Source organism: Cyprinodon variegatus, unplaced genomic scaffold, assembly GCF_000732505.1.
Source record: "Cyprinodon variegatus isolate N-32 unplaced genomic scaffold, C_variegatus-1.0 Scaffold225, whole genome shotgun sequence".
NCBI lineage: Eukaryota > Metazoa > Chordata > Actinopteri > Cyprinodontiformes > Cyprinodontidae > Cyprinodon > Cyprinodon variegatus.
The window spans coordinates 226996-241557 of NW_015150678.1; the positions used below are offsets into that span (position 1 = coordinate 226996).

The 14562-nt window shown below is 40.2% G+C and overlaps 2 protein-coding genes across 4 annotated transcripts in view; both read left to right on the forward strand.

The window, feature by feature from the left end:
• Positions 1–701, forward strand: part of fam161a (family with sequence similarity 161 member A) — an 8173-nt gene extending 7472 nt beyond the window's left edge. The window contains exons 6-7 of the mRNA XM_015380934.1: positions 201–340; positions 422–701. Coding sequence (XP_015236420.1) covers positions 201–340; positions 422–701 — 420 coding nt within the window. The remainder of the gene's footprint in view (positions 1–200; positions 341–421) is intronic.
• Positions 702–2680: 1979 nt separating this feature from the next.
• The window catches only part of xpo1 (exportin 1), a 24257-nt gene continuing 12375 nt past the window's right edge, over positions 2681–14562 (forward strand). For 2 of the 3 annotated variants that reach the window (XR_001481390.1, XM_015380956.1), the window contains exons 1-18: positions 3733–3858; positions 4230–4331; positions 4988–5060; positions 5218–5279; positions 5362–5406; positions 5524–5705; positions 6152–6200; positions 6293–6412; positions 8181–8309; positions 8425–8583; positions 10234–10416; positions 10527–10665; positions 11752–11933; positions 12020–12176; positions 12265–12428; positions 12507–12641; positions 12729–12912; positions 13001–13107. Coding sequence is in view for 2 of the 3 variants with exons in the window: in XM_015380956.1 (XP_015236442.1) it covers positions 3733–3858; positions 4230–4331; positions 4988–5060; positions 5218–5279; positions 5362–5406; positions 5524–5705; positions 6152–6200; positions 6293–6412; positions 8181–8309; positions 8425–8583; positions 10234–10416; positions 10527–10665; positions 11752–11933; positions 12020–12176; positions 12265–12428; positions 12507–12641; positions 12729–12912; positions 13001–13107 (2298 nt within the window). In the remaining variant the exon portion in view is untranslated. Of the gene's footprint in view, positions 3283–3724; positions 3859–4229; positions 4332–4987; positions 5061–5217; positions 5280–5361; positions 5407–5523; positions 5706–6151; positions 6201–6292; positions 6413–8180; positions 8310–8424; positions 8584–10233; positions 10417–10526; positions 10666–11751; positions 11934–12019; positions 12177–12264; positions 12429–12506; positions 12642–12728; positions 12913–13000; positions 13108–14562 lie in introns of those variants that run through there. The other variant, XM_015380955.1, reaches the window with a different exon arrangement.

A 14562-nucleotide genomic window follows, 5' to 3' on the forward strand; every position in this document is an offset into this window, starting at 1 on the left:
CAAGGGGGCAACAGAGAGTAACTAAAGAATGATTGAATATGATGGAAAATAAAAAACAAAACAACTGATAACAGAAAACTGAAAACTCAGAGTCACAACAAATGGGAAGAACCATAACAGGAAGTGATTCTATAAATACTGCATTAAACAATACTGCTCTAATACTTCAATAAACACTTCTTTCCTAATCTGTGCAACAGAGGAACGCCAGACAAGCAGCAGAGAAGCATTACATCCAAACCCTGCAAGGATGTGATGTGACTGAGGCCTTTATTAGGGACAAGGCAGCAAAATCAGCATCCGAGTGCAAAATCTCCACATCTAGAGAGAAGAATCAGAGGTAAATCTATGGCAGATTTACTGTAGGTTGGTTAAAAGAGACCAATGAATAATTTTCCTGTTTGTTTTTGTTGTTTATCAGCGACCAGGAGGATGCAGACTATGAAACGGTAAAATACAAACAGGTCTACCTGGATGATGAAGACACTAATGATGCCAGTGAGAATGAAGAGGAGAGCGATAAGGCCTCACAGACCCGCCTCCAGGGGGAAGATGTCAGCGCTCAGCTCACAGACCAGGATTGCCATGGAGACGATCCACACTCGTTGGACGAGAACTACGACTACTCAGACGACCATGAGAACTTCTCAGAAGACAGCGAGCACGATGTTGATGTTAAGGAGCAGGAATCAGCAAACTAACAACAGCCAGCTGCCGAATATGAGGCAAAGACAAACCTTTTTATTTCATAGCTTGGTTATAGTTGTCATTTTAAATAGTAATTGTTCAGTTGTTTGTGAACTGGGAGAACAATAAATAAACAATGAATTTGCTGATTACTGCTGACTATCTCATTTGCTGTTCAGTGATCTCAGTTTTAGATGGATAATTGTCATTTGTAATATTTTTTGGTTATTTATATAAAATAAACAATACTGGATGTATGTTATAACCATATATAATCTGTATTTTATATACTTGATGAGCAAAGGCAAGCTACAGTAGCAGCCATTCAAAATGGCCCTTCGTGGTCAAACGCCGGAAATACAAAGGTTGGAACAGCCGCTTCCCCACGACTTTAAACATCGATATTTGTACTAAAATATTCTGTCATGATTTGTGGAAATTAAGATCTATAGAGAAGCGTTATCTCCTGGTCAGACCCTGTAATTCAGTCAAAGGCGGGAGTCAGAGTAAAAAAATATGCAAGTGGGGGTCACTCCAGTGGCGGGAAGTTGGAGGGGATTCTGCTGGGAGTTGCAGGGAAGTGGGCTGCCATTGTGTAAAAATACTTTTATTTAAGAATAATTTTGGGGACCCTACCCACCATAATCCTTGGAGCAGTATGGTTTGTAATAGGGCTGCAGATTACTTTTTTTTTTTTAAATTAGCTTAGGTTAGAAAGCTAAAATGTCCAGTTATGACTTTACTATCACTTTTTATGGCATTATGTTAATATTTTTAAGGTTTGAATCAATGGAAAGTACAAAACCTAACTTGCTTATAGTGTTTGGGTTTCCTAGAAACAGCGATCCAGTGCTATTTAGCCTGCAAATTTCCAACCCTCCAACACCATCATCCCACAGCATCTGATAGGCCAACTGGAACAGCTGCGCTTCAATCCACCCCTCTGCAAGCTAGCAGACCACACAGCGCCTTTTGTTTAACGTTTTAAAGTTTTAAGGTTTCGGTTTAGTGTCACAGAGTCATTCATATTGCGATCAGCCTTTGTTGAACGTTATCTTGTATGTGAACGGTTAAAGAATGGTCCTTTAGCATCATAACAGCTGGGCTTCAATACCCCTCCCCCCTGCTGTTCACCCTGATGACGTTTGCAGACGACACCACGGTGGTGGGCCTCATCAGAGACGACAACGACCTGGACTACAGAGAGGAGGTGGAGCAGCTGGTGGAGCAGAGATAACAACCTGATCCTGAACGTGGAGAAAATGAAGGAGATCATGGTGAACTTCAGGAAGAACCGGCCTAACCACGCTCCAATGCTCATCAACAGCTCAGCTGTAGAGGTGGTCAGCAGCACCAAATTCCTGGGGATGCACATACAGATACCCTCACCTGGACTGGAAACACCACCTCACTGGTCAAAAGGGCACAAAAGCACTTGTACTTCCTGTGGAGGGAGCTAAGCCTGGTTGAATAATACCTATTTAAATTACAATTTATATTTAATGGGGAGAAAAAATTATGATAAATGTGAATAAATGTGGAGAAAAAGAAATGTAGAACACATGCTGATGAACTGTAAAACTTATGAACATGAAAGGGAGAAATTGAGAAGAATGGTTGGAAGGACAGGCCAAGAATTTAGTCTTAAAGGAATATAGGGAAATATAAAGGATATTTATAGATTAAGGAAAGCATTATTTATTTATCTACAGAATACAAAATTAAAAAATAGAATTTGATGTAATGTTGCTACACACGCCTGTACAGTAGGTGGCGGTATGCACCAAGTTGCTTGCGATCCGTCATAATAGAAAACAAGAAGAAGAAGAAAAAAAGAAGAAGAAGAAGAAGACGGACATCACCCCACCCACCCCTTCCCAACCCCCGTAATGCATAACCCCGCCTACTCCATCGTTTGACGCCAGCAGCGACTCAACCAATGGCGTCGTTTCTGGGTGGGTACATGATCCAAATTTTACGCGGCGCGCGGCGGGCCGAAAGACCGAGAATGAATAACCCGGTCTCAACCGGTTCTAACCGGTCTGCTGTTGGAAGCATGAGCTTAGAGGAAGCGCACTTTTCCACGACCTAATACATCTCTGCTGTCGCACAATGTGCAAACAGGATCAGAAATAAAACTAGACTATTTCAATTCGTGATTATGACTCGGAATATCGTTCCATCTTTGACTCCGTGAATTTGTTGCTGTTAGCTTAGCTGAAGGATTTAGCCTGTAGTCCTTAATCATCAATGACTTTTCTATTATCAGTCGGGTTTAGTAACTGATAGCTGAAAATAGGCACAATTTTCATAGTGATTGGAGAAAAGAAGGATTATCCGACATTTCTAGTTTTAAAGTAAGTCGAAGTAGACTGCGTAAAGCTATTTTAACTTGGCGTTGGTTGCTTTGTGTCATCTCCGGAAGCTAACATTAGCATTTAGCCTGTGAGTGCTAGCTGAAGTGTAGCATCAGTGTTTGCAATGAGATAACGCTTCATACTGCCTTCACGCACTGAGGCTCAGAGCATTTCGGCGTCCAGCTACGGGACAATTAACACAACACTAGTTTTACGACAAGTGGACAGAACAAACCAGGTGAGTAAATCCCGAGCATTGTTAAGTTGAATGGTTGACTTCGCATGCGCTACGATTAGCTTCCGCGAGTTTCAGAATAAAACTTTAAAGCCTATTTAATGTTGTATCATAATAATAGGAAATACAATAGAAACATAACTAAAATATAAGCAATGTTTTCAGCCTATAATATTTTTGTATTGTATTAAACACTGAATTTGGTTTAAATTCTTTTCGATGTTCCCAGTCTACCCAGCAGGGGGCGTAGTTTCCCATTAAACCTTCTATTCTATTTTTACTAGCTGTCACTTTAGTTGAAAAGTGGCTGATTTAACCGAGGTCTGTCCCATTTAAGCTTTATATGGGACTTTTAAAAATTTTCAATTGCATTTGTCTTAAATAAAGTGATATTGAGGATCTTAGGAATTTTTAAAGTGAAAAATGATGCCTCTCATCTTTACAGGAAGCTCTATGCCAGCAGAAATGACAATGTTGGCCGATCATCCAGCCAGGCAGTTGCTGGACTTCAATCAGAAACTTGACATCAATCTGTTAGACACTGTTGTCAACTCCATGTACCATGACATCGGTACCCAGGTGAGGGCCTGTTTCAGTCTGCTACAGCTGGGTTCCTCTGCAGGCTGGAAAAGCATGCAGCTTTTTTTTAGATCTAGGACATTTCTATTCTCCTTCTCATACCCCCTCCTTTCCTTCATTGTATGTTTGTTCTTTTCCTTTTGTTTTTTTAATTGTCTTGTGTCCATCCTCTGTTCCTTACCTTATTGTTCATTGATGAACTTACATTTTCTGAGCATCGCTAGCTTCTAGTTCTGAACCTTTTGCCTATTTCTATATTGAAGAAATAATCTAATTTGACTTTTGGGGGGGGGACTGTTAGGGTGATTGAGAGAGTAGTAGAGATCTATTGATGTTCTGTGTTAAAGTGCTTTTCATGTTTCCTTTTGTAGCAACGAGTGGCTCAAGAAGTGCTAACAAACCTGAAGGACCATCCTGATGCCTGGACGAGGGTTGACACCATTCTGGAATTCTCTCAGAATATGAAAACCAAAGTATGAACTAGATATGTGTCGATATTCATAATGTGTGATCATCAATTCTTCACATTGAATGTGAAAATTACATAGGGGGAGTGGCAGCCTAGTGGTTAGGGTGTAGGGCTTGGAATCCTGAGCTTGTGAGTTCGAAACCCCACAGCCTGGCTCTCTGAGCAAGACCCTTACCCCCCGATTGCTCTTTGGACGCTGCACAGTGGCAGCCCACTGCGCCCCAGAGGGGTTGGCTTAATTGCAGAGTTAATTTCTCTATTGTGAGATCAATAAAGTTTTATTTGTATTTTAACTTTTTCATTTAAAAATGGAAGGTTATTTTTGGAGTATTGTTTGCACCACTTGAAGTTTTAGTGCTTTGTGTTTGCCTATATCAGGATTTAATGGTGGCCATTTTTATTTGTCTCTTTTGCATTTGGCCACTCAAATACTTAAGTTTTTGGCATTTGACTAAAGATAAACTATTTTTACAGTTAATTAGAAATAAAGGTGGAGCTTATGTAAAGATTTTACTCACTAATCAAGCTTTTTTTTGTTTGATTTGTGTTTTCTTTTTAATTCTTTTATGTAATCCAGTTGAGTTTGTGGTTTTCGACCAAACTGCAGTGATTCATTTGCTTCAAATGATTTAATTTAAATTCTCTTTTATTTCCTTTTAGTATTATGCGCTCCAAATTCTGGAGGCCGTCATCAAAACACGTTGGAAGATTCTCCCAAGACATCAATGTGAAGGTAAATCCTTCTGACATAAAAAAAAAGGTTTTAGGCATCATAACCAACTTGTTCTTATAGCCTGTGGTTTCCATTCATGATTTTCTCCAAAGCAGATCTGTGTTTTCTCTGCAGTGCTGCTTTCCTGCTATACTTCTTCTAATTGCGTCTTTTTCAGGAATCAAGAAGTATGTCGTCGGCTTGATTATCAAGACTTCCTCTGATCCTGCAAACATGGAGGTAAAGTTGTTTACATTGTAAAAATCTTAGTCTTCACTAACCACGTGTCGGTCTTTCAGTATTTATGAAATTTGTTTTGCAGAAGGAAGGGGTGTACATTTCAAAGCTCAACATGATCCTCGTACAGGTGATCATTTGATTTCCGTCGGTAGAGAGACAAAATAATTTATATTCTTGGGTTTTTTATGACAATTTTTTTGTTTCCCCTAATTATTATTTTTTTTCTTTTTTGGGATCATCTTAGATCTTGAAACAAGAATGGCCCAAACACTGGCCCACTTTCATCAGCGATATCGTGGGTGCCAGTCGGACCAGCGAAAGCCTCTGTCAGAACAACATGATCATCCTGAAGCTCCTCAGCGAAGAAGTGTTTGACTTCTCCAGTGGCCAGATGACGCAAGTCAAAGCCAAACACCTGAAAGACAGGTTATTGATTTCAAACTCATCTATGTTGATGTTTTTATCACAGCTGATCATAATGTCACTACATCTTAAAACATTTTACTTCTGCATTTTATTTAATAACTATGGCTTTATCTTTGGTACCTCTGCTGCTCGGCATGTCGAGTGTTTCTCTTTTTATCTAAACCTCATCGCCACGTCTCTAAAATGTACATAAGCAGAAACAATTTCCCCCTGCTTGTTAATATTTTTGTTAAATTCTTAGCTAAGCTGGTTGAATTTGATTCAAGATCATATAGCCGTAAACAAGTTTTTTTTTTTTTTGCTCTTGTAATGTAATAAAATAAGTTAAATTACTTAGTCCGGGTAGCGGGATCAGCTCCCAAGGATGTCTGTGAATAACAGAGGTTGTTTTAATTTATCCTGAAACATTAAAAGGTCTTTTTCTGTATTGTTTTTATTTTTTTTAGCATGTGCAACGAGTTCTCTCAGATATTCCAGCTGTGTCAGTTTGTGATGGTAAGGTCGTCCAAAGAGTGGAGATCTCTCAGGGTTTTTTTTGTTAACTATCACCTCTAAACGCTCTTATGTTGTTTGATTTTTTTGTGTAGGAAAACTCCCAAAATGCACCACTGGTCCACGCCACCCTGGAGACTCTGCTTCGTTTTCTGAACTGGATTCCTTTAGGATACATCTTTGAGACGAAACTCATCAGCACACTGGTCTTCAAGGTAAAACCAGGCAGCATGAATCAGCAGCTTCTTCTAATTTATTACAGTGGAATCCTCTTATAGTATCACGTTGTTCCAGAGCCATTTTGAACACTAAGCGGTTGATTATTAAAACCAAATTTAACGTTATTTCACTTATTTTTTTATGCAGAATATCATCTAAATGTCATTTTTATGTTTTTTTCAATGAGAAAAATGAAATGGATAGCTTCCGCATTTACTGAATTTTATTGCAGTACTATGCAAGTTTACAGTTGCATGGTACTCCGCTGTGCCGCCGGTGCATTTTTTTTAACATGTCTGAAAATAAAGTTTGAAACGGTTTCATAGAAAAACAACATAGCAGATAACTGCGTAGGCTACAGAAAATTAGAGGTTTTTACAACACAAAACCTCTGTTATGTGTTATGGATCTGTTGCGCCGCATTAAATAATCACTTCACATGTTGATCCATGGTTCCTTGGATCAGAGTGTTGTCCAACACAGACTTCACTTCTTTTTCAAAACGATATTAAAGGTCAAAGTTGTTGAAACCAACATGCAGGAGACCAGTCTTTAAAATGCAAACTGCATTCCTCATCTCAGCTCTGGAAGAGACAGCAGTCTCATCTTCTTCATCCTCATCCTCCCCCTCGCTATGCGCAGCACTGGTACCTGCACCAAAGCGCTCTTGTATCTCCGAGCTAGCTAGGCAGAAGTAGACGCCCAGAAAGGAATCAGGGAAGTAAAAAAAAAAAATAAAAATAACTAGGCTACACATACTTTTTTTTTTTGTACTTTTTTTTTTATAAGATTTTCCAGAATACAACACCCAACACAAAAAAGAGGCAATTGCAACGAACACAGTGAAAAGCAATGAAAATAGAGAGTACACCAAGGGAGGGGTACGAAAATACAACACGGGAAAAATTTTTATTATGAACTATTTTTAGGTGTATAGGTTACAGAGTATGTAGAGAGCCTTAAAGAGGTAAACAGGTTAGAGTTCCTGTGCAGAATTACCATGTCCTGCCAGACAGTACAGCACCAGACCTCTATTATCACCCTGAATGATGAGTTAATCCTCAACTTACTTTAGAATTCCTATAACTTAGCCATTTCAACCAATATTTATGGAATTTGTTTTCCTGGAGTCTTATGGAGAATGTAAGCATTTCCATTTCACATATTTCTTCTACCGTCTGACCAGTCACACAAAGTCGGTGGGCTGCGCTAAGCCACTTTCTTGTTATTGATTTCTTTCCTGCTACCAGCAGTATTTATAGAAATCACTTATCTTGGGTGTTGAGTTCAGTTGGTAAATTACCTTGATATATAACTTTGAAATTGTGCTCAATTTCAAAACCAAAAATTACTCTTATCTCTTTGGCTACCTTTAACCAGTAGGAATGGATCTACACATACTTTTAAAATTATTTTTGTACAAGTATACATTCATAATTATTTTTACACATTTCTACATTCATAAAATGGCCAAAGATGAACACTATAAATGGATTTCTTGATGACTATAAACAGCATTTGCATAGAAATGATTCTGTCCTAAGTCTTTTAATCTATATAAGCGATTGATCATTATATCCGTGATCGCTATAAGCGGATTCCACTGTATGTGGATTATAATAAAAAAGACAAATGTTGCTCGCCCAAAAAACCCAAACTGAAGTTTTTAAGGAACTGAAAAAGTTCTGGATAATGACGTTACTTTATAGAAGCAATACCAACCAGTCATTATTAATCCCAGAGTTTTCTACTTTCCTTCTTCAGTTTCTCAACGTTCCCATGTTTCGAAACGTGACTCTGAAATGTTTGACTGAGATTGCCGGAGTGAGTGTCAACCAGTACGAGGAGCCGTTCATCAACCTGTTCACCTCCACCATGTCTCAGCTCAAACAGGTCTGTAGTAACAGTAAGAAAAGCTTCGCTCCAAACCAGCATTTTACAGCACGATTACACCTTACTGACCATTCCCATGTCAATAAAGTGAAAATATTTGCTTTTGTTTGATCAGATGCTGCCGCTGAACACAAACATCAAAATGGCATACGCCAACGGGAAAGATGACGAGCAGAACTTTATCCAGAATCTGAGTCTGTTCCTCTGCACCTTCCTCAAAGAACACGGGCAGCTGGTGGAGAAAAGACCCAACCTGCGTGAGACGCTCATGGAGGTCAGAACGCCAAACCCCAAAAGTTGTTTTTACTTTGCATTGGTTTGTATTCTGCCTGTTTGAAGGAAAAGTCCAGCCAGCAAGGAATAATCAATAGATCATTATTTATACCTAAAACTAATAAGTTTCAGGTGATTTAATGAATTTAGCGTTAATCAGTAAAAAAAATAAAAACAATAAATTTCATCGTGAACACTGGGGAAAAATGGCCGCTCCCAGAATCAAACACAGTAACCCCTCCCTCCTGCCATCTTCCAGCAGTGACGTCACGGTGCGGTAAGCCTAGCGCCATTCTCCCCGCTTTACAAGCTAAATCAATGGGAACTACTAGACACATCTGCAATCAACAACAATTATTGAAGATTTCCAGAGGACTTCACCATTGAAATTCACCAGAGCTATAGTGAAACTGACAATGCCCACGTGCATGGCAGCTGGATGTTGGAATACTACGGAGCAAGGCTCATGGAAGAAAAAATAAACTTTTGAGAGATCCCGCAATACTTTTGCGAGATCTTGCTAAACGTTTTGTAAAATGTCGCAGAAGGTTTTCCCATGTCAGCGAACCGGAAGTAAAACAGACACACAACAGTGGAGGCGCAAAGTGTACTGCTATGGGAGGATAATACAAGTCCCAAAAGACGACATTACACGAATGAAGAGAAACAATGTCAGCATGCAATCCTACGGACATGGAGGAAAAAATAAACTTTGCAAGATCTCGCAAAACTATGGCGGAATCTCGCTAAAGTTTCTTTTTTCCCTCCATGTCCCTTTAGGGGCTCCAAAGAATACATCGGGTAAAAGTGGGGGAAAAAAAAAAAGTTATTCCACCTTTCTGATTCCTGATCCTCCACGGACGGGTTGGTCGTTGGATCGCCAACTTGAAGAGGGAGGATTTGCCATCGAACTTCTGGCCAGAGAAAAAACTCGTCATATGTAGCCAACATTTGGAAGAAGAATGTTTCAAGATGACTTGGATAATAGCGCGTTGTGACAAACACCAGATACAGCACTGGGACTTGATCAACAGCCGATACCGCACCGTAACGTCACAAACCAGTAGGTGGCAGTAGTGTTCTTTGACAAACACGGATACCTCCAGTAAAACACATTCAAATAAAATTACTCTTAATTAAAAACATTTATAAATTATTGAACATTATGTAATAATTTCATTTTTAAAGAACTTTCAGAAGTTTGATTCCTGAATATGACCGGACTTTTCCTTTAAGAGAAATTGTTGACAATTGGTACCAAACCATCAGATTGTTGAAGGGAGTGTAGGGATATTCATTATTGTTAATGGGTTCTGATTGTCGCAGCATGAACTTAAAGGCCCTGTGGATCAGTCTGTGCACAAAAATAAACCTGAGTCGGGAGGAGTGCGGCAGGAGAAGCCTCAAGGTCATCTATAACGTTTTGTCAACCTAATTATTTTTTGTTCTGAATACTTGTGTTTGCATACCAGCGTTCAGATTGAAAAGTTTGAAATCTCTGGAAAGTTTTCTGACCTTTTGGTTGGATCGAAGCTGCTGTGTTACCGGCTAATTTCACCTGTATGAGGAGATCCGTTCTGATATATCAGCCCAGAAGAGTTTTCTTTGTACTCGTTTTATTCATTTGTTTTCATCTCGTTCTGATTTCCAGGCTCTTCACTACATGCTGTTGGTTTCGGAGGTCGAGGAGACGGAGATCTTCAAGATCTGTCTGGAGTACTGGAACCACTTGGCTGCAGAGTTGTACAGAGAGAGCCCCTTCTCCACATCAAGTACCCCTCTGCTGTCTGATGTTCCACCTCGAAGACATCTCTACCTGCCCGTGCTTTCTCAGGTGATGCTACATGTCAAACAAGTTGTCGTGTTTGATGGGGTTCATGGAACTGATTGGCTGCAGAAGGGGTCGCTCACGCGTTGCTTACGTCGATGGTTTTCCTTTTGCAGGTGCGTTTGCTGATGGTGAGCCGCATGGCCAAACCAGAGGAGGTGTTGGTGGTGGAGAACGACCAGGGTGAGGTGGTCAGAGAGTTCATGAAGGACACGGATGCCATCAATCTGTATAAGAATATGAGAGAAACTCTGGGTGAGTCAATACTTGGATTATTTTGGTCAAAATGGGCATCAGTTTTATATTAACCTGACTAACAACCAACAGTAGTTACCCTTCCCTCATGGTTGACAGAACTATATCAGTATTATTGTAACTGAATGTTTAGCATAGGGTTGGGAATTGATTCGATTCCTTATCGATTCCATTTAATGTAAAAGCATTACGGTACAATTTCAGGAAATAAACTCATCTCCCCCTGATTTAAATAAACGAGCGTCTCGCTCCCTGAACTGCAGGGCAACTTCGTAGCGTGTTTCGTTACATCCATGCAATAGCTAGAAACATGTAAGAATTCCAGCTACTAGTAGTTCTTAGTAAACATGCTAGCAATGAAGGGCTGGACTAACGAGAAAGGCACACTCCCTTAAAAGAAAGAGAGGTAGGAAATTGGTTTATTTCCAGAAATGGCATATGATTTACTAGGAACCACATTAAGCTCAGCCAGTGATATAAAACTAGCTACTTACCACCAGAGTTGCCTTCCAGTCTGGTCGTAACTTTAGCTTCTGTCCGGAAGACGTACAAAAAAAACACGGCATCCGTTAAAATGTATGCCATGTTGTGTGTGCAGGTGTTTCTGCATGTTGGATGCATTTCCTCCTGCGGATGCAATTGCCACTTTGCAATGATTGCAAAGTGGCTTGTTTGCCATCTTTCGCTTCCTTAAAATGAAGCCAATCTTTTGATCGCTTTGACCGCTTTTGTTTTGTTTTTCTAGACTTGCGCCTGGTCACCTCGTACTTGCTTACTGAATGCCGTGTGCATGACTTTCGTAAAAAAAACGTGACGTAAATCATGCTGCCTGGAACCGTTAAGAGAATCGTTAAGCGAGCTGCCAAATGGTGCCATGAAATAGGACACATGGAACCGGTTCTGAACAGGAACCGGTTTTTGATTCCCATCCCTAGTTTAGCATTTGGTATTGTTCCTCGTTTAGGAAATAAAAAAAAAATAATTCTAAATATTTGCAATAAAACATGTGGTTGGATTCAGATATCTTCATCAATGCTGTTACAGCCTGAATTCATTATTCCCCGTCTCTCTCTTTGAATCCTGCAGTATATCTGACACATCTGGACTATGCAGACACTGAGCGAATCATGACGGAGAAGCTCCACAACCAGGTGAACGGCACCGAGTGGTCATGGAGGAATTTGAACATGCTCTGCTGGGCCATCGGGTCTATAAGCGGGGCGATGCATGAGGAGGATGAGAAAAGGTTTCTGGTTACAGTGATCAAGGTGGGCAAACAGTAGGAGCTGTTTATTTGGTAGCTAGCTGCTCGTCTTGCTTCGAGAAGCTTGTTAACTTGGTGGGATTTGTTCAGGACCTGCTTGGCTTATGTGAGCAGAAGAGAGGGAAGGATAACAAGGCCATCATAGCGTCCAACATCATGTACATCGTGGGTCAGTATCCTCGCTTCCTGCGAGCTCATTGGAAGTTCCTCAAGACCGTCGTCAACAAGCTGTTTGAGTTCATGCACGGTGAGGACGAGTGAGAAAGTTTTCCGTTTAAAAGCGGAATAAATCTTTCGAGGTACTGACTTCTGCCTGCGGGACGTTTCCTCTGCAGAGACCCACGATGGTGTGCAGGATATGGCCTGTGACACGTTCATCAAGATCGCTCAGAAGTGCCGGCGTCATTTTGTCCAGGTTCAGGTGGGCGAGGTGATGCCCTTCATTGATGAGATCCTCAACAACATCAACACCATCATCTGTGACCTGCAGCCTCAGCAGGTCAGTTGAATTATCGGCGCTTTTATATCTGCCCACTTTCTGAGAAACAAGCTCAGGTGTCTGACTGCAACTCTGCAGGTCCATACGTTCTATGAGGCGGTGGGTTACATGATCGGAGCGCAGACGGACCAGGCGGTCCTGGAGCTCCTCATAGAGAAGTACATGCTGCTTCCTAACCAGGTCTGGGACAGCATAATCCAGCAAGCCACCAAGGTCAGGGCCTCAGCAGAAGAGTTTTATGAAGCTCCATAGGTACTACTGTAACGGTACTGATTCTGAGGTTTGGACCATGTGCTGCAGAATGTGGACATCCTGAAGGACGCCGAGACGGTCCGCCAGCTCGGCAGCATCTTGAAGACCAACGTCAGAGCCTGTAAAGCCGTGGGTCATCCTTTTGTCGTCCAACTGGGTCGAATCTACCTGGATATGCTCAACGTCTACAAATGCCTGAGCGAAAACATTTCCTCTGCTGTCCAGACAAACGGTCAGCTGCTTTCCACTCTTCTACATTATCAGACAGAACAAATCCCAGAGGCCATTAGAACAAACCATCTGTTTATTTATGTCTGTAGGTGAGATGGTGACGAAGCAGCCTTTGATTAGGAGTATGAGGACGGTCAAGAGGGAGACGCTCAAACTGATTTCAGGCTGGGTCAGTCGCTCCAACGACCCTCAGATGGTGAGACTGCCCCTTGGATTTGTTTATTTGTCTAAAAATTGTTTATCAAGATTATCGTTGCTGTGAAGGTTCAGTTCAAGCATGTTTACCATTAAGAACTAAAAGCCTAAACAACTACTAGAGGGGAAACTACTTTAGCCTTCAAATAAAACCACAGTAGTAATTAAAGCAGAAACTAGTTAGCATCTGAGGGAGAAAAATCTCAGTGGTTTATTTTAAAAGGTCTTAAAAGCTTTTTAAACTAAAAGGTAAAAACCTAAAATATTAGCAGTGTTTCTGCGGGTCATTAAAAATCATAAAGTCATTAAATTATTACTTTTTAAATTAAGGCCTTAATTGGCATCACAATTAATTAAATGTGATTATGGTGGAATTTATATAAAAAAAAAAACATTTATAAAAACAATTTCTTCAGATATATCAGATATAACTGTTTCCGTGTGTTTACGCGGAACCGCTTCCGGTTGATCGTAAAGCCGTATGTTCGGAAAAGAAGCTCGAGGTGGAGAAAAAGCTAGAGAATGGGGAAAATTCCAATTTCAATAAAAGTGGCTGGAAAACGAGGAATTTGGGACATGGCTGCAGCCTGTCAACGGTGAAGATGACAAAGGAATTTGTTTATTTATATATATATATATAAATTATAAATTACATAAAATACATAAATAAATAAAATATGAGTCATGGGTACGTGTTTATGGCATTAAAATAACTTCTAAGAGCACCAAATTCGAGTTATTTATTCCTGTATAAACCCCGATTAGAATTTAAAACTTAGTTTCCAAATATTCATGCTTTAAAAGGCTTCATTTATGAGACTCCTAAATTCTGGTTTCGGAGAAATTATAATCCCACAAATTTCATACTGCATTGCATTCTGGGGTTTTGGCGTGACAGCTTCAACAACAAAAAGGGGTAGAGAGATGAAGGAAGGTTTACTTGTTTTTCTGTTTCATTTATTACACAAATACAAAAGAGGCAGGGAATACTTTTGTAGTGACTAAGAGGGTTTTAAAGTGATAAGACGGGTCACATGGGTCCAAATGGGCCTTTAAACAGACTGGCTCCCAACAATCTGCCCTAGTTTTTATTTTTTGTAACCTTCTGTTTAGAAACTTTTTTTTTTTTCTTCAGTATGTTTCACATTTGTTCACATACATAAAGTCCATGAACACCTCACATTCAACATAAAACATTATAAATATTATATAAAATTATTTTCAAATCGTGGTCGGGAGAAAATTAAACATGTTTGAAATTCAGTTGACCATTATTGGCAAATCGCTCAGTGCGCAAACAAGGATTCTTCTTCTTCCTCTCAGATGAAAACCCAGAAGCATGGCGGGGGTGCTGTGAGTGAAATAGAGTTCTTTCTGTAAAATTGGCAGATCGTAGTAGCCACGTTTGCTCAGCCATGTCTTTGTCCAAATACGTCGTCGCCTTTTCTTTTAAAGG